The following is a 25280-nucleotide window of genomic DNA, read 5'->3' as shown; positions in this document are numbered from 1 at the left end:
GACTCGTCTTTGATTGGACAGCCTTTGAATTACTCCCTGATTGGATGATCTGAATTGTGATCGGTCGGCATGTTGCAGTCTGTGGCTGAGCTCTGATTGGATGGTAATGTCTGACGGTGGGCTGTGATTGCTTGGAGATGTTTGGTAATGTAAAGAAAATGATTTCGGGGCGACAGCAGCTGTCTTCTCCATTCTCTGATCCTGCCCCCCATCCTCGCCCTCAGCGGCGTCCTCTGTCGACCCCACCCCTCCCTCTCAGGACTCTGCAGCTTTTTGCTAAGCAACCAGAGACAACTGTTGTGTTACGGGATCATAGAAAGGTCAGAGGTCACGGATCAGGTGTCAGGGACTCATGGCCAAGCACCAGGCCAACCCCACCCTCCAGGACTTGGCCAATCACTGAGGTCCAGGCCAGAAGCAGCAAGCAATCACGACCTCAGATGACCCCATCGGCCCCGTCTCTTCCCCAGTCCCCATCCCAAAATCACCTGCTGCCCGCCAGTCCTCACCCTCATTGGTCAGTTCCTGTTAGAGCTCTGCCTAGCGGGCGGGGCTCTGAGGCCACCATGATGTCACTGCTGCTGTTCTGTCACAGGTAACCAAGGCACGAAAATAGAGGGGGCAGGACCTCCGTTCCAGGTGAACTCACATTCACCTGGAGAGACAGATGTCGACACATCTTAGAAAACAGCTTATTGATCAGCAGCTGAAATGATTAATAAAGTATTGACTAACGAGCCATTGACATGTCACACAGGATTTGTGTTGTTGCTTGTGATTTGAGCTGTGGCTTTTGTATTTGTGCTGTGGCTTTGAATTTGTGTTGTTGCCGTTGTATTTGTGTTGTGGCTTTTGTATTTGTGTTGATGCTTTTGTATTTGTGTTGATGCTTTTGTATTTGTGCTGTGACTTTTGTATTTGTGTTGATGCTTTTGTATTTGTGTTGATGCTTTTGTATTTGTGCTGTGACTTTTGTATTTGTGCTGTGGCTTTTGTATTAGTATTGTCGCCTTTGTATTTATGCTTTGACTTTTGTATTTGTGTTGTGGCTTTTGTATTTGTGTTGAAGCTTCTGGGCCACCATAGGTTTTAGTGAACCAGATCATTTGGTAATGGCAGCTCATGTTGTATTACTCATGGTTTTTATAATTCAGTGTGCAGTTAGTGTAATTACACTAAACAATGATCATTTCAAGAAAACCGTGAGCTTACATTATGTTTGGTATAAAATCTATTACACCTGTGTACTGAATGTTTTACTACCCCACCTGTCTGTCTCTCACCTGTCTGTCTCTCTGTCTCTACAGTACCTCCAGTAACAGTCTGGTCGCAATTGATAACAAAATCGAGCAGGCCATGGTAAGTTTGATTTCTACTGTGACTCTACTGCAGTGTAACAGATTCTACTGTGATTCTACTATTAACTGTTTAATGTCCAGAAACTGAAACACAAAAATGAATTATCATTCATTTATTCTAATCATGTCATGTGATGTAATTTATTAGTCCCTGTTCTTCATCTTCTTCTGGCTGTTGAATGTTTTTATTGGTGTTTTATTGATCATTGATCAGTTTGTTTGAATCCTCTGACTGTGAGTCAAGGTGGTGTGATGGCGCCCTCTGCTGGCTGAGGAAACACACTGATCTGTGTATATGTGTGTGAGTGTGTGTGCGTGCGTGTGTCTGTGTATGTGTGTGTGAGTGTGTGCGTGTGTCTGTGTGTGTGTGTGTATGTGTGTGTATGCGTGTGTCTGTGTGTGTGTGTGTGTGTGTGTGTGTGTGCGTCTGTGTGTGTGTGTGTGTAGGACCTGGTAAAGAGTCACCTGATGCTGGCGGTCAGAGAGGAGGTGGAGCTTCTGAGGGAACAAATCAGAGAACTGCAGGAGAAAAACCAACAACTGGAGAGAGAGAACCACATCCTGAGAACACTGACGCACAACAAGCACACAACATAACACACAACAAACACACAACATAACGCACAACAAGCACACAACAAACACACAACAAACACATAACATAACACACAACAAACATACAACATAACAGCCAACAAACACACAACATAACAGCCAACAAACACACAACATAACTCACAACATAACACACAACAAACACACAACATAACACACAACATAACACACAACAAACACACAACATAACACAAAACATAACACACAACAAACACACAACGAACACATAACACACAACAAACACACAACAAACACACAAACACACAACATAACAGCCAACAAACACACAACATAACACACAACAAACACACTTGTCCTCTGAGACTTGGACCAGACTGAGGTCCCTGTGGTATCTGGACCCAGACCAGAACCAGTACAGTCCACAGAGGCTGGACCAGGTTCAGGTCGGTGGCAGGTGTCTAACTGAGGTGCGCTCGTCTTCTGTACCTGAGCACCCAGGTGATAAACCCCCCCACAGACCATTGCCCCCTAACAGGCTGATAATCGACTAATGAGGACCCTTGTAACCATGACAACAAGAATCCTTAGTTGGTTTGATTTGTTCTGTGTGATGAAGATGTTGATGAATGTGATGATGAAGAGTAATAAATTAATCATGTCTAACTGAAGAACAGACGGATGGTGTTTGTTTGGGTTGCACTGATGATGATGATGATTTGATGATGATCATGATGATGGTGATGAAGATGATGATGAATATAGTGATGACGATGATGAAGATGATGGCGATGAAGATGATGATGATGATGATGATGAAGATGGTGATGATAATGATGGTGATGATGATGAAGATGGTGATGAAGATGGTGATGATGATAATGAAGATGGTGATGATGGTGATGAAGAAGGTGATGATGATGATGAAGGTTATGAAGAAGATGATGATGAAGATGACACGTCAATCAAACAGGAGGAAGTACTTTATTTGTTGGGGACTATTTTCAGCAGCAGATTAATCCACGCTTGGTGCTGTGGTGATTTAGTGGCAGCAGGACAGTGTGTGTTCATAGTGACAGTGGCCCTATGCATGCTAGGAGACGCAGTGCATGCTGGGAGACATCGTTTGGAGAGATCAGCAGGATAAAGATGGAGAGAAAATAAAAACAAAAACACGAGAGGAATCACTTTAATCCTTAATCCATCAAACCCCGCTGCCTCCACACACAAACAGACACTCACGCACGAACACACACAGACACTCACGCACACACACACACACACACACACACACACACACACACACACACACACACACACACACACACACACACACTGGTGGTAAACAAAGAGAATGTGAAAAACAAAAGCAGGATTAAGATGAACTGTGTCACTGTGTGGTATTAGTATGTATCCTGAATCCTGCTCTCTGATTGGCTGGCAGACGTTAAACTACAGGTAACCATAGCAGAACCACGACAAGAAACAGGACCAGAACCAGAGCCAGGACCATGACCAGAACCAGAACCCAGGAACCTCTTTTAGGACTGTGGAGCAGATCAGGGATGATAATGGACTCTCAGGTGTTTTGGTTGGTTACCTGTGTAACAGTGAGCTGTGCACCTTGATGATGTCATCATCAGTATGTTTGAGTGTACCTGTCCTTTAACCTGCAGCTGGTCTGACAGAGATAGTGTGTGTGAGCAGAGGTCTCACTCTGAGGTCAGAACGATGTCAGTGTGGTGTTACTGATACTGACTTGGCCATGGTAACAGCGACAGCATGATGTTCTAATAGTGTTGACGAGCGGTTCTACTCTGCCTCAGAATGACCTTAACCTGGCCAATCCAACCAGCGAAGGCAACAATCAAAAACCAATCAGAGGCAATGTGGGGCAGGTCATGTCAACTCTAAGGTAGGGTTTGTAAGTTTACATCTGGCTGCTGAAGCATTGATAGCTAATGGAAGGAAAAAATCACAACAGAGGAAAAGCGTATTGCATGTATTAGATTTTTGTTTTAGCAAACCACCAGTTAAAGAGAACAGCGATTACGTCCAACCTTCCCAGGAGAGCAGCTCCACATCGTTTTCGGTTGGTTGTAACTTTCCCTCAAAGATTGTCGCCACCGGCAGCCACCAGAGTATCCGCTTTAGCACCGCTACCACCAAGGAGCTAGCTGCTAACAGGTGTCAAGCTAGTGCTGAAATGGTGGCATTTGAGGAGCCTCTCTGAGTTCTGTTAACAGAAGCTTAAAAACTCATAGATGTCTATACCTGTCCATCTCCATGACCTCACCTGAGCGGACCTCCTCCTCAGTGCACCGTGTGAAAACATGGCTACAACACCATGACCCAGAAGAGACTGACTTACCTCTCCCTGATACATGTCCAGTCTGACATGTCGAACTCATTGGACATCCACGCCCCGGTTGAAAGACTTTCCACAACACCTGAGCGCAAGACCACATCGGATTATTCCAACTACTGGAGCACCTGTCCTGCAGCTCAAGGTGAAATGTTTAGTTTAAGATGCTGTCGAGCAGTTTAATATTAAGCTGTCAATTACTTTTAACATCACAGGGATTTACCTTTATTCAAATAATGCGTATTTGGATATTGTCTTGTGTGCTGTGTGCAATGGGCTTTTGGACCTGTGTATTACAATGTTACAGCATTACTCAGTCTGTTTCATAGACATGGCTGTTGTTACTGCTGCTGCTGTTTTGCGTGTGTTGTAGTATTGTTGTAGACCTCTGTTGTATCATGGGTTGTGGTAAAATGCTCCTCCCTCTACAGCACCGCCAACTTAAATCATCTTCCTGCGGCCCTGGATAAAGAAGTATTTGTACACAGACTATCACTACCTTTAACTGTATAATAAAGTATTTGTATACAGAGTATCACTACCTTAGTAGTACAGCTACATGAACTACTGCAGTACACCGTGAATCTGATGTATTATTATGACAAACCGCGGGAAATTCTCAGGAACCTCAGAAACCGAAGCAGAGTGAGACCTCCTATCTGTGCCGCTCTCTGTGTGAGGCTGCTGGCCCTTTAAGAGAGGAAGAGGACAGGAAGAGCCGACACCTAACCCCCTCCTCCCTTTTCACTCCCCCGACACCCCCACCCCCCCCCCCCCTCCTCCAGCACATTGTTCTGTGGCTCCCGGTGAGAAACGGCTTCTCTCCCGCTGCTGCAGCTGCGGATACCGGCTACAGGAACCGACAGACCGGCGGTCAGATAGACAGACAGACAGGCAGGTAGACAGACAAACAGACAGACAAGTCTCCCGTTAGCAGTGACGGTTTATTTGGGACTGTGTCTCTTTGTGTCGGACAGAAACATTGAGGGGCGGTGACTGATGGATCCACCGGTTTAAACGTGACCGGAGACAAAGACGCTAGAGGACAGAGAGAGAGAGAGAGAGAGACAGACAGACAGACAGACAGACAGACAGACAGACAGACAGACAGACAGACAGACAGACAGACAGACAGAAAGAGGGACAAACCGACGCTATGACTGGAGGCAGGCGCAGCTGGACCGGCAGCCTCGAGCTCAGGTGAGTGACACTGACAGAACAAAGAGTCTCTGTGATGCTCTCGCTGCCGTTGTCATGGCAACCATATTTTAGTCTGAGGTCATGAGGAGAGGGGACAAGAAGAGGAGACAGGATTAGGAAGAGATGAGGAGAAGAGAGGAGACGAGGAGAGGAGGAGAGGAGACAAGGCGAGGAGAAGGATAAACTGCTGATAAAGGTTCAGTCCGTAAATTCCTGTTTATAAAGTTAAATGATTGTTGTATTGATCAGTTAATATTCAGTTAATTAATAATAATCTATACAGTACAGTTTACAGTGGTGAGTCAAGTACTCAGATCTGGTTGTGGTAAAAGTACTGCATTACTACAGTGTATCTGAATATATGAATGAAGTATAGTACTGCAGTACAATAAATACTTTGATAATTCTCTGCACTACACATGTCAGACAGTCAGTCACTCAAACAGTCAATCAGTCAGTCAGTCAGTCGTCAGTCAGTCAGTCATCAGACAGTCAGTCAATCAGTCAGACAGTCAGTCAGTCAGTCAGTCAGTCATCAGACAGTCAGTCAGTCAGTCAGTCATCAGTCAGTCAATCAGTCACTCAAACAGTCAGTCAGTCATCAGACAGTCAGTCAATCAGTCAGACAGACAGACAGACAGCCAGTCAATCAGTCATCATTGGCTTGGCATGGCTTCACTCTGCTCAGGACACCATTGTTGTTTAAAATGTCTTCTAACCTTGAAGACACGTCTCTTATTTTGTTGATAAACCTTAATTTGAATTTTCATCTTTTATTTTCTGTCTGTTCAACGTGACATTAATCCAGCTTCAACATGACCGACTGCTCCTTTAAATCAGCAGGTCAACAGGAAAATAAGTCTGAAGGAAACCCCCCCATTACACAGGAAACACACAGCACTATGTTACCGTGTGTGTGTGTGTGTGTGTGTGTGTGTGTGTGAGAGAGAGAGAGTGTGCGTCTTTCTTTGTTTGACGCTTCATTGAAAAAACACAAAGACAATATGAGACATGAACGATGTGAAGAGATTTAAACAGAAACAAAAACATGAAAAGTAAAAAACTAACAAATCAACATTTTGTCGAATGATCCTGAATTTCATGTCATAAAGTCACATGATCATTTGACGTGTTGCAGCATTTCACATGTGATTAACTGTGACATGTTTAGAAAACAACATGTTGTTACATATGAAGTTCACATGTGCTGAAATGTGTCTCACAGTCACATCATGAGACAGACATGAAACAGAAATTAAAATGTTATATTTCACATGTGAAATTAAAAAGCTTTATTTTGAAACTCTGGGGTTGTAGTGTGGCTGGACAGAAGAGAGACATTTGAAAACGATGATGTAGACTCTCCTGATCACCCCCTGATTGATCTTATCAGTCCAGAAGAGTTAAACAGGGCTAGAAGAGTGAAACGGGACTGGAAGAGTTAAACGGGACCAGAAGAGTTAAACTGGACTGGAAAGGTAAACGGGACTAGATGAGTTAAACAGACTAGAAGAGATAAATGGGACTAGATGCGTTAAACAGACCAGAAGAGTTAAACTGGACTGGAAAGGTAAACGGGACTAGAAGAGTTAAATGGGGCTAGAAGAGTTAAACAGAACTGGAAGAGTTAAACAGACCAGAACAGTTAAACAGACCAGAACAGTTAAACAGAACTAGAAGAGTTAAACTGGACTGGAAAAGTTAAACAGGACTAGATGAGTTAAACAGAGTAGAAAAGTTAAACAGGACCAGAAGAGTTAAACAGAACTAGAAGAGTTAAACAGAACTAGAAGAGTTATACTGGACCAGAAGAGTTAAACAGAACTAGAAGCGTTAAACAGAACTAGAAGAGTTAAACAGGACCAGAAGAGTTAAACTGGACTGGAAAAGTTAAACAGGAGTTGGGAGCCAATCAGGGTTAAAGAGGACCTGTGTGGTTTCACCCGTCTGTCTGTCTACCTGTCCAGATAGCCCAGTGCTGAGGTGAGACAGCTTGTCATTGGTGGTGCCATGGCACCAAGGCCATCGTCAGGGGAACTATGGGGACTCCACCTGATGCCCCCCCGCATCCTGGTGGACTGCTGCCTACCTAATGGTATGACACTGTTTCTCTCCTGGTCTGGTCTAGTCCGGTTCAGTCCGATCCATACTAGTCTGGTCTGGTCCAGTCCAGTCTGGTCCTGTCTGGTCTGGTCTGGACAGCTCCTGTCTGGTCTCTGATGGTGTCCTGCTGTGTTTCAGGGATGATGGTCAGTCTCGAGTGTCTCAGAGAAACTCCGCTCATTAGCATCAAGCAGCAGCTGTTCACGGAGGCCAGGAAGTACCCGCTGTACCACCTGCTGCAGGTACACTCAGTATGACCTTTGACCCACCTCCTCCATGATGAACAGTGATAAATCTCTGCTCTGTGATTGGCCAGGAGGAGTCGTGTTACATCTTTGTGGGTGTAACCCAGGAAGCAGAGAGGGAAGAGTTTTACGACGAGACAAGGCGGCTGTGCGACCTCCGACTGTTTCACCCGATACTGAAGGTTATTGAGCCGCTGGGCAACCGGGAGGAGAAGATCCTGAACCGAGAGATAGGTAGGACACACCTCACCGGATGTCACCTGTCATCACCTGTCATCACCTGTCATCACCTGTCATAACCTTTCATCAGTCAGCTCATTGGTCAGTTACCTCCTCATCCACCATCAGATGATACTCCAAGATGTGGTGGCCTGCTGTGGTTCTAACAGGAACTCTAACGTCATTAGTTCCTCATTTAGTGTATGATTAAGAGGGAACAGATGCTGCAGCTGGAAGGTAACACATGTAACATTTCCTCATGTGGCTCTTTCATCCTCAGAGACTCAGTGAGGGTCATCAGTGCAGCTTCAGACTGCGGTGTCAGGACCGACATGTGTTTGATGAGTGAAGGAGATCATGTGAAGTCAGAGCTGGTCAGGGTGTTAGAGGGTCAGAGAGGAGGTTCTCTCTGAAGAGACTTCAACAGGTTCTGATAGAAACTGAGGTCTCTGTTCAGACCCAGAAGTTTCTCTGAAGCAGCTTCAGAGATAACCTGACTCAAGGGGTCGTGGTTGACAGCGGAGGTCGACGAGCAGCAGAGTGACAGGTGATCACAGACCATCTGTCAGGGTTTCACTGTGTGAAGGGAGGTGAGACAGAACCAGGGTCTGGACCAGGACCAGGTGGAGTCAGGTCAGACCTGATGTTTCTGATGTTGTTTAGAACAAAGACACAAAAACCACGAGGCGAGCTGCTCATCAAACATGACACTGAGGCTGTGTCTGACATCACTCCCTCTGTAGTCACTACACAGTGAGTTCTCCTGTTCTAGTGCAGTCTGAATGTACAGTGATAATTATTGTACTCTATAGAGTGGACTCATAGTATCCCACAATGCACTATGAAAAGTAGTGTACAACTGATGGGTTGTGTCTTAAATCCCTCCCTCCCTCCTCCCTCCTCTTTCCTCCCTACTCCCTCCTCCAGGGAGTTCAGTGTAGAGCTCATTGGTAAAAACACTTTCAGATTCTCAGGTCATTTTCTCAGCACCAATTTTTCTGTCTTTCAGCATGAATACAATGCATGATGGGATATATTGTTTGGTTGGAACTTTTCACAATGCATTGTGGGATACTATGAGTCCACTATATAGGGTATAATGATTCTCACTGTACATTCAGACAGCACTGCAACATGGAGAACTCACTATATAGTGACTATGGAGAGAGTAGTGAGGGATTTCAGACACAGCGATGGTCACTAACCAAACAATATAGACCATCATGCATTGCACTTGCTCTGAAAGACAGAAAAACTCCCTGGATAGTGAGGAGGGAGGAGACCCTGATCGGGTGAGTGATGAGAGTATTTTGATTCTGACAGGACTAACATGGAGGGCTGACCAGAAGAACTGTTTGGGTTGAAAACCGTCTTGTTCAGGAGCCGACTGTGATGACAGGCCCAGACAGGGTCCGTCCAGCTCTGGTCCCAATATGGGGCTAAGAGGGTTGAAGGGATCCAGGTCTGGACTGGTTCTCAGGCTGTGGTTTGGGTTTGTCTGCACCCATCAGGACCAAAGAGGAGTACTGTAGCTCCAGAGGACAGGCCACCTACATCTAACACCTCCTCACTGAGTATCACCCTGAGGAGCTCATCACTCATCAAACTCCATCTCCCAGAGTCGTTGCCCCCCCCCCCACACACACACACACACACTCACACACTCACACACACACACACACACTCACACACACACACACACACACTCACACAAACACACACACACACACACACACACACACACACACACACACACACACACACACACACACACACACTCACTAACACCCTCACTGCCTGCAGGATTTGCCATTGGGATGCCGGTCTGTGAGTTTGAGATGATGAAGGACCCGGAGATTCAGGACTTCCGGCGCGCCATACTGAGTGTGTGCAGAGAGGCCATGGAGGAGAGGGAGGGGGGAGGGGCCCACAGCCAGGCCCTCTATGTGTACCCCCCCAACGTGGAGTCTAGCCCCCAACTCCCCCAGCACATCTACAGCAAGCTGGACAAAGGTACTCCCTGAGATTGACTGCCCGTGTGACTCATGAGACAGGCGCTCTGATGGCAACTCCGCCCACCAGTGAGCTCACCAGTTAGCTCATCTTCTTCTGTGGTGGTTTAATGGCAGCAGCTGCAGACTCAGCTCCACCAGCTGTTAAAAAATCAAATCCTGATATCATCAATATTTTCTTGAGACTTCAGTTGAATTTACTCTGAATGTGTAAAGATCAGAAACAGGCTGAGGAGGGACCTGACATTTCTAAAGGGAGGGGGGCAGTCAGCACAACAGTCCTCACAAACACAGCAAAGTCCTGGACACAGGTCAGGACACAAGCCAGGGCTCCTGGAGACTCCTGGAGGCCTTATGGATGGATGTCCACATGGACAATGAGTGACACTGAGTGTCCATGTGGACGTCCATCCATGAGAGGAGTCTGAGAGGACAGAGAGCGTCAAAATGAAGGACGATAACGTTCTACCTGTCTGTCTCTGTACCTGTTTCTCTCTCTGTCTCTTCTTCTCTGTCTCTGTACTTGTCTCTCTCTCTGTCTGTCTCTACCTGTCTATCTCTACCTCTCTGTCTCTCTCTCTGTCTCTGTACCTGTCTCTCTTTTCCTCTGTCTCTGTACCCGTCTCTCTCTGTCTCTACCTGTCTCCCTGCAGGGAGGCTGATTGTGACCATCTGGGTGATCGTGTCTCCGTCCAACTCCAAACAGAAGTACACTCTGAAGGTAAATCCTGTTTTGTGTCCGTCCTGTGAGATGTCAGGACGTCAGGCGTGAACCCTGAAGACCTGAAGGAAGCAGCTGGTTACTTTGCTCTGATTCATATAACGAACGTACACCGTTAATATGAAGACAGACACAGCAGGGAGCGGGCAGTGACCTAGGAAGTAGGCTGAGCCTTCAGGTGGGTTCTGGGTATAGGTAGATTGTGATGAGTCCCAGGTTAAGACCTGACCTTTATTTCATACGAAGGTCAACGTGTGTTGTTGACAAAGCCACTGGGGGGCGCCAAAGTGTTCCTCCACATGAGAGAGAAACCAGTCAGACGATCTCCTGACTGTAGCAAGAACAAACAGAACATTCTGTCATATCTGTGTCTGTGCACAGGTGAGTCATGACAGCTTACCTGAGCAGCTCATCGCCGAGTCCATCAGGAAGAAGAGCCGCTCGATGCACCTGTCACCTCAGCAGCTCCGCCTCTGTGTCCAGGAGTACCAGGGCCAGTACATCCTGAAGGTACACCTGTGTCTGTCTGTCTGTCTGTCTGTCTGTCTACCTGTCTGTATCCAGGAGTACGAGGGCCAGTACATCCTGAAGGTACACCTGTCTGTCTGTCTGTCTGTCTGTCTGTCTGTCTGTCTGTCTACCTGTCTGTCTACCTGTCTGTGTCCAGGAGTACGAGGGCAGGTACATCCTGAAGGTACACCTGTCTGTCTGTCTACCTGTCTATCTGACTCACCTGTCTACCTGTCTGTCTCCTCAGGTGTGTGGCTGTGATGAGTACCTGTTGGAGAAGTATCCTCTCAGTCAGTACAAGGTAACAACCTCACGGTTAAAACACAAACCGACACTGATGACCTGCCTCACTGTCTCCACCTGTCTGTCTCTTCACCTGCCTCACTGTCTCCACCTGTCTCTCTCTTCACCTGGCTCCATCTGTCTCCACCTATATCATGTCTCCACCTGTCTCATGTCTCCACCTGTCTCTTTCTTCACCTGCCTCACTCTCTCCACCTGTATCATGTCTCCACCTGTCTCATGTCTCCACCTGTCTCTCTCTTCACCTGCCTCACTGTCTCCACCTGTATCATGTCTCCACCTGTCTCTCTCTCCAACTGTCTCCACCTGTCTCATGTCTCCACCTTCCTCTCTCTCTCTCCACCTGTCTCTCTCTCTCCAACTGTCTCCACCTGTCTCTCTCTCTCCACCTGTCTCATGTCTCCACCTGTCTCATGTCTCCACCTGTCTCTCTCTCTCCAACTATCTCCACCTGTCTCTATCTCCCCACCTGTCTCATGTCTCCACCTGTCTGTCTGCAGTATATTCGGTCCTGTATCATCGTGGGTCGTCTCCCTCACCTGATGCTCGTCTCCAAAGACAGTCTCTACTCTCAGCTTCCTGCGTCCGGCTTCGTCACACCTTCGTACAGGTACGACAGCTAGTCTGTCACGCATGTGTCCCAGCCAATCAAGAGCTGGTACAGGTGTCCTGTGGCAGGTAGAGGACGTGTGTTGTTTGTGTTTCAGTCGTCGGACTCCTCAGCCGTCTCCCTGTCCAGGAGGAGGAGACGGGTGTCCTCCTCGCTCCCTGTGGGCCTTCAACACTCTGCTAAGGGTCCGGCTGCTCTGCGCCACCTACGTCAACGTCAACATCAGGGACATCGACAAGGTGTGGTTACCCTAGTTACCGTGGTTACCTTGGTCCTGTGTGTGTGAGACTAACAGTTCCAGTGTGTGTTTGTAGATCTACGTGAGGACAGGTATCTATCATGGTGGAGAGCCGCTGTGTGACAACGTCAACACACAGAGAGTCCCCTGCTCCAACCCCAGGTACACAGCCCACCTGTCTGTCTCTCACCTGTCTGTCTCTCACCCGTCTATCTCCCACCTGTCTGTCTCTCACCTGCCTGTCTCCCACTTGTCTGTCTCTCACCTGTGTGTCTCCCACCTGTTTGTCTCTCACCTGTCTGTCCCCCACCTGTCTGTCTCTCACCTGTTGTTCTCCCACCTGTCTGTCTCTCAGCCGTCTGTCTCCAACCTGTCGTTCTCTCACTTGTATGTCTCCCACCTGTCTGTCTCTCACCTGTTGTTCTCCCCCCTGTCTGTCTCTCAGCCGTCTGTCTCCAACCTGTCGATCTCTCACTTGTATGTCTCCCACCTGTCTGTCTCTCACCTGTTGTTCTCCCCCCTGTCTGTCTCTCAGCCGTCTGTCTCCAACCTGTCGATCTCTCACTTGTATGTCTCCCACCTGTCTGTCTCTCACCTGTTGTTCTCCCCCCTGTCTGTCTCTCAGCCGTCTGTCTCCAACCTGTCGATCTCTCACTTGTATGTCTCCCACCTGTCTGTCTCTCACCTGTTGTTCTCCCCCCTGTCTGTCTCTCAGCCGTCTGTCTCCAACCTGTCGATCTCTCACTTGTATGTCTCCCACCTGTCTGTCTCTCACCTGTTGTTCTCCCCCCTGTCTGTCTCTCAGCCGTCTGTCTCCAACCTGTCGATCTCTCACTTGTATGTCTCCCACCTGTCTGTCTCTCACCTGTTGTTCTCCCCCCTGTCTGTCTCTCAGCCGTCTGTCTCCAACCTGTCGATCTCTCACTTGTATGTCTCCCACCTGTCTGTCTCTCACCTGTTGTTCTCCCCCCTGTCTGTCTCTCAGCCGTCTGTCTCCAACCTGTCGATCTCTCACTTGTATGTCTCCCACCTGTCTGTCTCTCACCTGTTGATCTCCCACTTGTCTGTCTCTCACCTGACTTTCTCCCACCCATCTGTCTCCCACCTGTTGTTATCCCACCTGCCTGTCTCCCACCTGTCTGTCTCTCACCTGTTGTTATCCTACCTGTCTGTCTCCCCCCCGTCTATCTCCCACCTGTCGTTCTCTCACCTGTTGTTTTCACACCTTTCTCTCTCTCACCTGTCTGTCTCCCACCTGTCTCTCTCCCACATGTCGTTCTCTCACCTGTCTTTCTCCCACATGTTTGTCTCTGATCTGTTGTTTTCACACCTTTCTCTCTCACACCTGTCTTTCTCCCACCTGTCGTTCTCTCAACTGTTGTTTTCACACCTTTCTCTCTCTCACCTGTCTGTCTCCCACCTGTCTCTCTCCCAACCATGTCGTTCGTCTCACCTGTCTTTCTCCCACATGTTTGTCTCTGATCTGCTGTTTTCACACCTGTCTCTCTCTCACCTGTTGTTCTCCCACCTGTCTGTCTCTCACTTGTCTGTCTGTTTGCAGGTGGAACGAGTGGCTCACCTATGACATCTACCTGGCTGACCTCCCTCGCTCAGCCAGACTTTGCCTGTCTATCTGCTCTGTGAAGGGAAGGAAAGGAGCCAAGGAGGTAGGAGAGGACAGAGACAAGGAAACAGAGACTCATTAGGAATGAGCTGAATGAAGCTGTCTGTCTCTCACCTGTCTGTCTCTCACCTGTCTGTCTATCAGGAGCACTGTCCACTGGCCTGGGGGAACGTCAACCTATTTGACTATAAGGACATTCTGGTTTCGGGTAAGGTGGCTCTCGGTCTCTGGCCCGTCCCTCATGGCCTCGAGGACCTCCTCAATCCCATTGGGGTCGCCGGTTCAAATCCCAACAAGGTACACACACCTGTGTCTACCTGTCAGCGTCTCTGCCTGTCTGTGAAGACATGATTGATGGTGATGCAGCCGATTTATAAGTGATTGATGGCGGTGTCCTCTGCAGGAGACGCCCTGTGTGGAGCTGGAATTCTCCTGGTTTAATCAGACTGTTGTGTTTCCTGACGAGCAGCAGATAGAAGAGCATGCTAACTGGACCATCAGCAGAGAGCTGGGCTACAACTACTGCCACGGACTGGTAACATACAGTATATATATATATATATATATATATATATATATATATACAGTACATATACATATATACTATATACAGTATATACTACTACTGCCACAGACTGGAAACATAATGGCGTATAGTCAACCCGTCTCTCTGTCTCAGAGCAGTCGTCTGGCTTGCGACAGCAGTGTTTCAGCAGGTGATGCAGAGCAGCTTCGTTCTCTCTGCTCCAAAGATCCTCTCTACGAGCTGTCAGAGCAGGAGAAGGACTTCCTCTGGAGACACAGGTGAGGGGGGGGGCTTAAAGTGGACACGTGTGAGGGGTGGGTCATCATGTGGACAGTGTACAGTGTGTCTTCTATTTTGTCTCTACCTTTGTCTCTACCTGTCATTACCTCTACATATCTGCGTCTATCTGTGTCTCCATGTTTGTCTTTACCTGTCTCATCCTTGTCTTTCCTTTGTCTTTACCTGTCTCATCCTTGTCTTTCCTTTGCCTTTACCTGTCTCATCCTTGTCTTTCCTTTGTCTTTACCTGTCTTTTTCTTTACCTCATGTTTCCTCTCTGGTCTCTAACTGCCTCTGTCTAACTCTACTTGTCTACACCTGTGTTTCTGTTTCTGTCTCTATTTGTTTCTACCTTTATCTCTGTTCTATTGTCTGTCTTTGTCTACCTGTCTCCCTACCTGTTTGTCTGTGTACCTGTCTCTCTTCCTGTCTCTCTCTCTTTGCAGACATTACTCTGTAAACATCCCAGAGTCTCTTCCTAAGCTGCTTCTGTCCGTCAAATGGAACTCCAGAGACGAAGTGTCCCAGGTACAAACCACATTGACACAGTCAGGATGGTTCTTTAACCACTGCAGTTTAACTCATCAGTCACGTGTCTTCCCCTCCTCCCCCTCCCCTCCTCCTCCCCCACCTCCTCCTCCTCCTCCCCTTCCCCCTCCCCCTCCCCCACAGATGTACTGTTTGTTGAAGGAATGGCCTCTGATGGAGCCCGAGTCGGCTCTGGAGTTGTTGGACTGTAACTTTCCTGATCCAATGGTCAGAGAGTTCGCTCTACGCTGCCTGGTGCAAGGCCTAACGGACGACAAGCTGTCGCAGTACCTGCTGCAGCTTGTACAGGTACGAGTCACCTCCTGGTACAAGTCACGAGTCACCTCCTGGTACAGGTACGAGTCATGAGTCGCCTCCTGGTACAGGTACGAGTCACCTCCTGGTACAGGTACGAGTCACGAGTCGCCTCCTGGTACAGGTACGAGTCACCTCCTGGTACAAGTCACGAGTCGCCTCCTGATACAGGTACGAGTAGCCTCCTGGTTCAGGTACAAGTCACCTCCTGGTACAGGTGTGAGACTGGGACTGTAGTTTGTGTAAATTGATTGTTCAGTATTATTGATGATCAGTGTTTGATTGAGTTCATGACTCTGACACCTGTGAATGAACAGGTATGGGAGGGGCACCTACCTGTCTGGCTGGTAACGTAGCTGGTAACGAGCTGTCGTTCGGGACCGCTCAGCTGAGAAATGATGAGGCTTTTAAGTAACGTTGGGAACAGCTTCACTCCCTTGCTGACAGGACACACGATTCCTGTCCTGTCAACACTGACATCCTGCAGCTTGTAGATCTGCATGTGCTGCCTTCTCACTAACAGACATGAGATCTACTTCACAACACCTCCATGACAGTGAAAAACAGCACCTTTAATCTAATATTTGTTTATTTCTCACTGCTGTTTTATTTATTACTGGAAGTTTTCATGGGGTTTCACTGGCCCAGTCCCTCCAGCCAATCGCTGTGGCTATTGTAAGCACAATTGTCCATGAGAAGGGACGTCAGCGACAGAAACTTTGTGAAGAGGATTCAAGAGAAAACTTTCAGTGTGACTGAGGACTTTCATTGGTCTTAAGGTGCAGGTCAGCTCCTCCGTGACCTCCAGTTACCCATAACACCTTTCTCTGCGTAGGTCATCATAGTAAAGACAGAATTGGAATGAAACCCTCATGTACCTGTAACATGTGACTTATACACAAGTCACCTGTTCTACCTGTTTGTACCATGTGACCGTATTTATATAATTAAACTGCTGACTGCTGATCAACGCTCGTTCAGCTGATTCGCTTTGAGTGTCAGGTGAGAATCTAAATTGTGTCTGCAGGTGTTGAAGTATGAGATGTACCTGGACAATCCTCTGGCTCGTTTCCTCATAAAGAAAGCTCTGACCAATCAGAGGATAGGACACTTCTTCTTCTGGCATCTCAAGTGAGTGACATGGCGTCTGGAGTGAAGGAACAGTTCAAATCAGTAAAGTTTACCTGCGTCTCTTTCCTGTTCACCTGTGCTTTATGTTTTCACAGGTCAGAGATGCACAATAAGACAGTGTCCCGTCGCTTCGGTCTGCTGCTGGAAGCTTTCTGCAGAGCCTGTGGCATGTACCTGAAACACCTGAACAGACAGGTTAGTACTGACACACCTGAACACACTGAGCACTGACACACCTGAAGACATAGATGAATGATGGATCTTTTCTTTCCATGCTTGTGTGTGTGCGTGTGTGTGTGTGTGCGTGTGTGTTTCCGTGTGTGTGTGTGCGTGCGTGCGTGTGTGTGTGTGTGTGTGTGTGTGCAGGTTGAGGCCATGGATAAACTGGTGAACCTGACAGACACACTGAAACAGGAGAAGAAGGACGAGACACAGAAAGTATGAAAACACAGACTGTCTTTGTTTCTCTGCTGAATGATGTCATGAACTGTGATTGGCTGATGGTGACATGTTGCTGTGCTGTGATTGGTTGTCAGACTCAGATGAAGTTCCTGGTTGAACATATGTCTCGTCCAGATTACATGGAGGCTCTGCAGGGATTTGTGTCTCCTCTGAACCCTGTTCACCAGCTGGGAAACCTCAGGTAACCAACTAACTTACTGACTAATTAACTGACTGACTGACTGACTGACTGACTGACTCACTGACTCACTGACTAATTAACTGACTGACTGATGAATTAACTGACTGACTGACGGACTGATGAATTAACTGACTGACTCACTGACTGACTGATGAATTAAATGACTGACTCACTGACTGACTGACTAATTAACTGACTGACTGACTCACTTACTCACTGATTGACTGACTAATTAACTGGCTGACTGACTGACTGATGAATTAACTGACTGACTCACTGACTGACTGACTAATTAACTGTCTGACTGTCTGATGAATTAACTGACTGACTCACTGACTGACTGATGAATTAACTGACTGACTCACTGACTGACTGATGAATTAACTGACTGACTGACTGACTGACTGATGAGTTAACTGACTGACTGACTGACTGACTGACTGATGAATCAACTGACTGGCTCACTGACTGACTGATGAATTAACTGACTGACTGACTGACTGACTGACTAATTAACTGGCTGACTGACTGACTGATGAATTAACTGACTGACTGACTGATGAATTAACTGACTGACTGACTAATTAACTGGCTGACTGACTAATTAACTGACTGACTCACTGACTGACTGACTAATTAACTGTCTGACTGATGAATTAACTGACTGACTGACAAATTAACTGGCTGACTGACTGACAGGTTGACTGACGAATTACCTGACTGATAGTAAAGTAAGTCTGTGTCTTTAGACTGGAAGAGTGCCGGATCATGTCCTCAGCGAAGCGCCCCTTGTGGTTGAACTGGGAGAACCCCGACATCATGTCCGAGCTGCTCTTCACCAACAACGAAATCATCTTCAAGAACGGAGACGGTAGCTAGCTCGGCACTAACGATAACGTTGATTTCAGTGTAAAATGCTAACTGTGCTAACAGCAGAACTCTCCCGGGGGATTGTGGGTAATGTGTTGCAGACCTGCGTCAGGACATGCTGACTCTGCAGATCATTAAGATCATGGAGAACATCTGGCAGAACCAGGGCCTGGACCTGCGGTGAGAACCCATGACATCATCAGTGACTGTAGCTGTGACATCATCACACACCTGGCTAACCGAGCACGTGTGTGTGTTTAATGTGTGTCAGCATGCTGCCGTACGGCTGCCTGTCCATCGGGGACTGTGTGGGTCTGATCGAGGTGGTGAAGAACAGTTTCACCATCATGCAGATCCAGTGTAAAGGAGGCCTGAAGGGGGCGCTGCAGTTCAACTCCAACACCCTGCACCACTGGATCAAAGACAAGAACCGGGGGGAGGCGTCAGTACCTGTCTGTCCTCCTGTCTGTCCTCCTGTCTGTCCTCCTGTCTCTCTGTCTCTCTCTCTTTGTTCTCCTGTTTGTCTGTCTCTCTGTCTGTCTGAACACCTGTCTGTCTCTCTGTCTCTCTCTCTTTGTTCTCCTGTCTGTCTGTCTCTCTGTCTGTCTGAACACCTGTCTGTCTGTCTGTCTCTCTGTCTGTCTGAACACCTGTCTGTCTGTCTGTCTCTCTGTCTGTCTGAACACCTGTCTGTCTGTCTGTCTGTCTGTCTGTCTGTCTTCCTGTCTGTCTGTCTGTCTGTCTGAACACCTGTCTCCAACACTCTCAGGTATGACCGGGCCATCGACCTGTTCACCCGGTCCTGTGCAGGTTACTGCGTGGCGACGTTCATCCTGGGAATCGGAGACCGACACAACTCCAACATCATGGTGAAGGAGAACGGACAGGTGAGTCAGTCCCCCATCAATCCGGGGACCAGTCTAGACCTTCCTCCTGACTCCTCCTCTTCCTCCTCCAGTTGTTCCACATTGACTTCGGTCATTTCCTGGATCACAAGAAGAAGAAGTTCGGCTACAAGAGGGAGCGAGTTCCCTTCGTCCTGACGCAGGACTTCCTAATCGTCATCAGTAAAGGAGTGCAGGAGTCCACCAAGACCAAGGAGTTTGAGAGGTCTCAGCCGCCCTTCACCTGTCTGATGCTGGTCCTGCTGTCTCACTCTCTGCCTGGTTCACTCTCTGTTTACCTGTCTGTCTGTGTCAGGTTCCAGGAGATGTGTTATAAAGCCTACCTGGCCATCCGTCAGCACGCCAGCCTCTTCATCAACCTGTTCTCCCTCCTGCTGGGCTGCGGCATGCCCGAGCTCCAGAGCTTTGATGACATCGCCTACCTGAGGAAAACCCTGGCCCTGGGTGAGACAGACACTGGGGTGGGGGGTGGGGGGGGCGGGAGGGGGGGGTGGGGGGTGGGGGGTGGGGGGGTGGACCCTCTGCCTGTCTGTGTCTCTGTCTGTCTCACTGTGTCTCCACGTGTCTATCTACCTGTCCGTGTCTCTGTGTCTCACTGTGCCTCCATGTGTTTGTCTACCTGTCTGTGTCTCTGTCTGTCTCACTGTGTCTCACCTGTCTGTCTCTCAGAGAAGAGCCAGCAGGAGGCGTTGGAGTATTTCACCAAACAGATGAACGATGCTCATCATGGAGGCTGGAGCACCAAGATGGACTGGATCTTCCACACCATCAGACACATGCCAAACGAGCACTGATCTATACACATTTATACATAACACACATTTATATATAACACAACACACATTTATATATAACACACATTATATATAACACATTTATATATAACACATTATATATAACACACATTTATATATAACACATCACACATTTATATATAACACATTATATATAACACACATTTATATATAACACATCACACATTTATATATAATACATTATATATAACACACATTTATATAAAACACACACACCATCAGACACGTCAACGAGCACTGATCTATACACATTAATATATAACACACATTTATATATAACACATTTATATAAAACACACACCATCAGACACATGTCAGCGAGCACTGATCTACACACACAAACATACACACGTGTTTACTGCACTATTCTTTGATGATGACGACGATGAGGATGATGATGAAGGTGTCTGTTGCAGGTTTTATTGTCACAATGTCGTGTTGGTAGGATGTTTGTCATAGCAACTTGAATCTCAGGGTCATAGGTCAGAGGGGCTGTAGAGAATGCCATAGGCATGCTGAGAAAAGATGATGATCATGATGATGATGATGATGATGTTGATAATGAAAAAGATGAAAGTGATGACGATGTCATAAATGTCTTCCAGTCGCTGCTACAGTAAGCCTGTTAGCTCTGCTAGCTGCTCTAAATACAGACGGAGCTTTTTAAAAGAAAAAAACTTTATTGCTGTATCGTACATTTGAATCAAATTTTATTGCGAATCAGCTGTAACTTTATAAACTGATGTTTGTTTGGAGAATTTAAATGAAACCAGCTTGATTGAAACCAGCAAAGTGAACACTGTGGTCACCCTGAGAGCAATACAACCTCCAATAACTGATCAGTACTTATTATTATATTATGACAATCAGGAGTTCTGACCAATTGGAAGGCAGAGCTGACCAGCTGTGAGGCGGAGACAATGTACTGAGATCAGACCAGAGTGACCAATCATGTTTCTGGTTAAGTTAAAATCAAACAGGATCAAACTGTGATGATAAAACTAATTTCAGAAATATCTGCAGTTTGTACCAACAGGATCATATAACGTTTTTCTCATTGAAATGTTACTAATGTTTCTCTGACTTTTTTGTCAAAATTTTATGACATTTCTCAGGACTTGGTTTTATGTTTCCTTCTAAAATCACTGCTTGACATTTGAAATATTGCAGCTCTTTTCTCACAATATTATCATTGTATTTCTGAAGGTTTTACAACTTTTTCTCATAAAATTATGGCTCTAGTTTCAAAATAGTATTTTGACAGTGGTTCCCAAACTTTTCCAACTCAGGGCTCAGGCTGCAAAACATTTAAAAACATTAATTATATATTTTATTTACATCTTTTCACTAAAATTGTTCTGTTTTCCAGATGATTTTTTGTCCCACTTGCAATACCTTCGCGGCCCACCAGTGGTCCCCGGCCCACAGGTTGGGAACCATTGACCTAAGATGTTTATTATTTCAAAGTGTAAAGAACATGTTGATTTGTCTTTTGATCTTTTCAGCTGATTAATGGAAAGTTTCTGTCCACAGCTGATCACTAACGTCTTCAACTAAATCAGACGTGAATAATTTCTGATCTGAATTCAGTTTCAACTGATTTTTTGATTGAACTGACATATCATGGAGTTTTATCAGGGATCAAAGTCTTGAGACGACAATCTGAACCAATCAGCTGCTCATTAGCCGTTAGCTGGATCAGCTCTTTGTTAGCATCTTGTGCACAGCTTCTGATAAATCATGCAAGGCTAGTTAACACTACTAGCCTGTTAGCTGAGCTGGTGCACTCTAACCCATAGTAAGTTATTAGTTAACTCAGCTGTTGCACTGGAACAATAAATTGTGACTAGGTTGAGTTAGCATAGCATAGCATCGGTGGAAACTCCTCCCCTCTCTCATTGGCTACCAGCCTTCGGGGGCAGGGTTTCACTCAGACGGGTAAAGGGTGATGATGCCCATTTTTTAAATGTGAAGGTCTGTTTCTGTTCAGGTCAGAGGTCAGATTAGGCCTTGCCCCCACACCTGTCAGTAACCATGACAACGTGTGCAGTGGTCTAGTCCTGAGCCCCTGCTGCATGCCGATCCATTTATTGATTTATGACATCATCGACTGTGCTGGTTACCATAGTGATGAAGTGAGCAGAGAACAAGATGTGTTTGTTTCTATGTGATTAATATTATTGATTGTTTTGTAAACTGATGTATTGATGATTGATTAATGTAACTGATGTGATCAGTTTTTTAATGTTGAGTATTGATTTGTGATAACTATTGATCCCGTTTGATTCTAAGAGACTTTTTATCAGTTTTTTCTCTCAACTTTTTGTCTTTATGATGATTTTTTTCTAAAAATGTTACGAGGATGAACTGCAGAGCGACGCCCACGGACAGCTGCTTCAGCCAATCAGAAGGCCCATAGAGCCTCCAAGCCCATATATGGTTATAAAGCTTTGTTCTGACTTTTTAAACTGAACTTTACAACATGTCACCTGGTGGCAGGGCCTGATGTGTGACATCACACTTCAGGATCCAGGTGTGAAGCACTTATTAATGTCCGACTGCCAGTGTTTTCATGGTGTTATCCTTTTATTTCAAAATAAAAGCTCAACAGGTGTGCCGTGTTTTGTTGTTGAAGCCACAGTCAGGACTCACCTGCGACAGGTACGTACTTACAGGTAGTTTCTGTTTGGACTCATTTTAAACAGAAGCATCTTCACCTCTCTTCACACATCAGGAGCTGTGTCATTCACTTATCTGTAAAACTGAAAAACCAAGGCCTTTATATATGAAGAGTTTAAATTAGCGCCCCCTGGTGGACCAAAAAAGCCACAACATATGTATGAATACGAGAATGGAAGTGGCAATGTAGTGATGGTGGAAGTTAACTGAGGACAAAACTGAAATCCTACTGGTTGGCCCCAAAACTATAAGAGAAATGCTGTTAAATCTTAGGTTACAAGTCTTGGCATTATCTTGGAGGTGCCAGAAGGTCCCAGAAGGTGACAAAAACTATTTTTCAACCTTAGAAACAGCTGAAGTACAGCCATTTATAAACCAAACAGATGCTAAAAGTTTGATCCATGCCTTCATTTCAAGCCGACTTGATTAATGCAATGTACTCTTTACTGGGCTCCTGAAAAAAAACACTGAGACTGCAGCTTATTCAAAACTCTGCAGCTCAGCTATTAACCAGAACCAAGAGTACCAGGAGCACATCAGTCCAGTTTTGACTGCTCTGCACTGGCTTCCTGTTACATTTAGAATTGATTTCAAGGTCCTCCTCCTCACATACAAACACCTGAATGAGCAAGGACCAAGCTACATCGCTAACTCCCTGATAAACTATGTACCTCCGAGAACACTGAGGTCATCCACTGCTGCTTTACTGAAGGTTCCCAGCAACAGCCGGAAGAAAATTCTCAGCGGCAGCCTTTTTCAGTTATGGCCCAAAGCTGTGGAACACACCACCTATAGATATGAGAGAGGCCAGCTCACCAAGTACTTTTAAAAGAAAGCTTAAAACATATTTCTTCACTTTAGACTTTAACCAGCTCTGAACGCTTGAACTTTGTGCCACATTTCTGCACTGCTCAGCACTTCTTTTAAATGTCTTCTTATTTAATGATTTATTTTATTCATTATTTTATCTCATTTTACATTAATGTTTTAAATGTTTTTCATTTTAGATCAATGCTTTTAACAATGTTTTATGTTCATTTTACGTCTCTTCTTTTCATGTGAAGCACTTGGTGCAGTTCATTCTTTTGTTGTAAAGCACTTAGTGCTACATTTCTGTATGAAAGGTGCTATACAAATAAAGTTTACCATTATTGTTATTTGTTTACCATTGGGTTTATTGTAATTATTCAGTCCTGTGAAAACCTTAAAGACTGTACACTGCTTTCCAAACATTCCCTCAATCCACAACATGAACGTTAAATTTACCTTTGACCTGCCTGAGGTTCATCATCACTCTGATTCTTAATCAGCTCTGCTGTGTTTCACAGTCATGTGAACAGACTGGAGATCAGTTTTATTTCCAGTTTCCTCCTTCTGCTTCCCACCAAACCAGTCTGACCACACACTGCCTTCAGGTTTCTCTGTAAAGTCAAGAACACTCAGCTCTTAGAGGACAAATCAGTGACTGTGACAGTAAACACTAGACACAGCTTGCAGTTTCCCTGCAGCGCCTGAACTTCAGGATCAGCAGCCATCAGAAATACCAGCTGCTGATGAGTCATCAGTCATCAGGGCAACACTGTACCACAACACAGTGACAACACTGTAACATCACTATAACAGCACTATATGTCTCTTTAACTGTCACGTTTCAGTTCAGACAGTTCTTAGGCTTCAGAGAGGGAGCAACAATAAAACAGACACAAAAAATAAAAATAAAAACAGACATAATGAAAAAAATTAAAACAAATAGAAATAGAAAAATAAAATAAAAAAACAGAGAGGAGAAGATTAGAAACAGGATGAGCACCCAGATCTACACTGTTAGTAATATCATATAAACCACAGCAGTAATGTGATCAGCAACGTCTGTGGAAAGTCCCAACTCTTTACTTTCACTTTAACATCAACAGCCAATCAGAAACAGAGCTGCTTATGATTCATAAATTACCAGGCCCACCACTTTGTTTACACTGAGAGCCAGGCTCAGGATCGGGAGGTTCCAGGAGAGTCAGCTGAGACTGATCAGAGAGACAGCTGCGCCACCCGCTGGTCACACCTGAAACTACAACAGTATTAACATTAGTAGATAGATAGATAGATAGATAGATAGATAGATAGATAGATAGATAGATAGTTGGATACTTTATTTATGGCCTAGGGAAAATTCATGTAATCTCATAATATAGAGTTATCTAGCAAACTGAGCTGTTGTCAGATATTCACACACACTGATCTGGAGTCTGTTGGGTTTATCTCATGTTATTGTGGAGTTCTGTAAAGACAAAGTGATGTTTATAAAAATATAAGAAATAAATCTTTATATAAATTTAGCATTTACAGAAAAACAGCTTCAGTTTCCTCTGTGAATCGTTTCAATGTTAAATTAAATCAAATTAAATTAAATCAGCATTTACTGTGCCTACTCTGAAACGTTAAACTAAAAAACGCGATAAAAAATACAATTTAACCTTGTCCTTTTTCCCTTTCCGTCATCTGCCGCTGCAG

General features: G+C 45.8%; 2 protein-coding genes across 3 annotated transcripts in view; both read left to right on the top strand.

Moving 5' to 3' along the window:
* LOC111236832 (TSC22 domain family protein 4-like) overlaps positions 1-1986 on the top strand; it is a 7234-nt gene extending 5248 nt beyond the window's left edge. Inside the window, exons 3-4 of one of the 2 annotated variants that reach the window (XR_002665736.1) lie at positions 1308-1359; positions 1806-1821. Coding sequence is in view for 1 of the 2 variants with exons in the window: in XM_022765696.1 (XP_022621417.1) it covers positions 1308-1359; positions 1806-1955 (202 nt within the window). In the remaining variant the exon portion in view is untranslated. Of the gene's footprint in view, positions 1-1307; positions 1360-1805 lie in introns of both variants that reach the window. The other variant, XM_022765696.1, reaches the window with a different exon arrangement.
* Positions 1987-7506: 5520 nt separating this feature from the next.
* On the top strand, positions 7507-20072 carry LOC111236831 (phosphatidylinositol 4,5-bisphosphate 3-kinase catalytic subunit alpha isoform-like). The gene is made up of 27 exons (XM_022765695.1): positions 7507-7591; positions 7738-7841; positions 7916-8078; positions 9867-10076; positions 10729-10796; positions 11178-11306; positions 11554-11607; positions 12110-12219; positions 12317-12458; positions 12534-12619; positions 14019-14124; positions 14226-14378; positions 14485-14616; positions 14761-14885; positions 15333-15414; positions 15559-15723; positions 16757-16860; positions 16956-17055; positions 17227-17298; positions 17397-17503; positions 18253-18374; positions 18475-18553; positions 18645-18815; positions 19143-19260; positions 19332-19483; positions 19574-19722; positions 19948-20072. The coding sequence occupies exons 1-27, from the start codon at positions 7507-7509 to the stop codon at positions 20070-20072; spliced, it is 3213 nt and encodes a 1070-aa protein (XP_022621416.1).
* The last annotated feature ends 5208 nt before the right edge of the window (positions 20073-25280 follow it).

Source organism: Seriola dumerili, unplaced genomic scaffold, assembly GCF_002260705.1.
Source record: "Seriola dumerili isolate Sdu_G_001 unplaced genomic scaffold, Sdu_1.0 BDQW01000731.1, whole genome shotgun sequence".
NCBI classification, from domain to species: Eukaryota; Metazoa; Chordata; class Actinopteri; order Carangiformes; family Carangidae; genus Seriola; species Seriola dumerili.
This window is presented reverse-complemented; position numbering and strand designations above follow the sequence as displayed.

Excerpts from the sequence above, each read along its gene's own strand:
- LOC111236831 (XM_022765695.1), top strand. The coding sequence starts at position 7,507 with ATGGCACCAAGGCCATCGTCAGGGGAACTATGGGGACTCCACCTGATG. Across the intron at positions 8,079-9,866 it reads GATCCTGAACCGAGAGATAG|GATTTGCCATTGGGATGCCG; the intron begins GTAGGACACACC and ends CACTGCCTGCAG. Across the intron at positions 17,504-18,252 it reads CACCAGCTGGGAAACCTCAG|ACTGGAAGAGTGCCGGATCA; the intron begins GTAACCAACTAA and ends CTGTGTCTTTAG.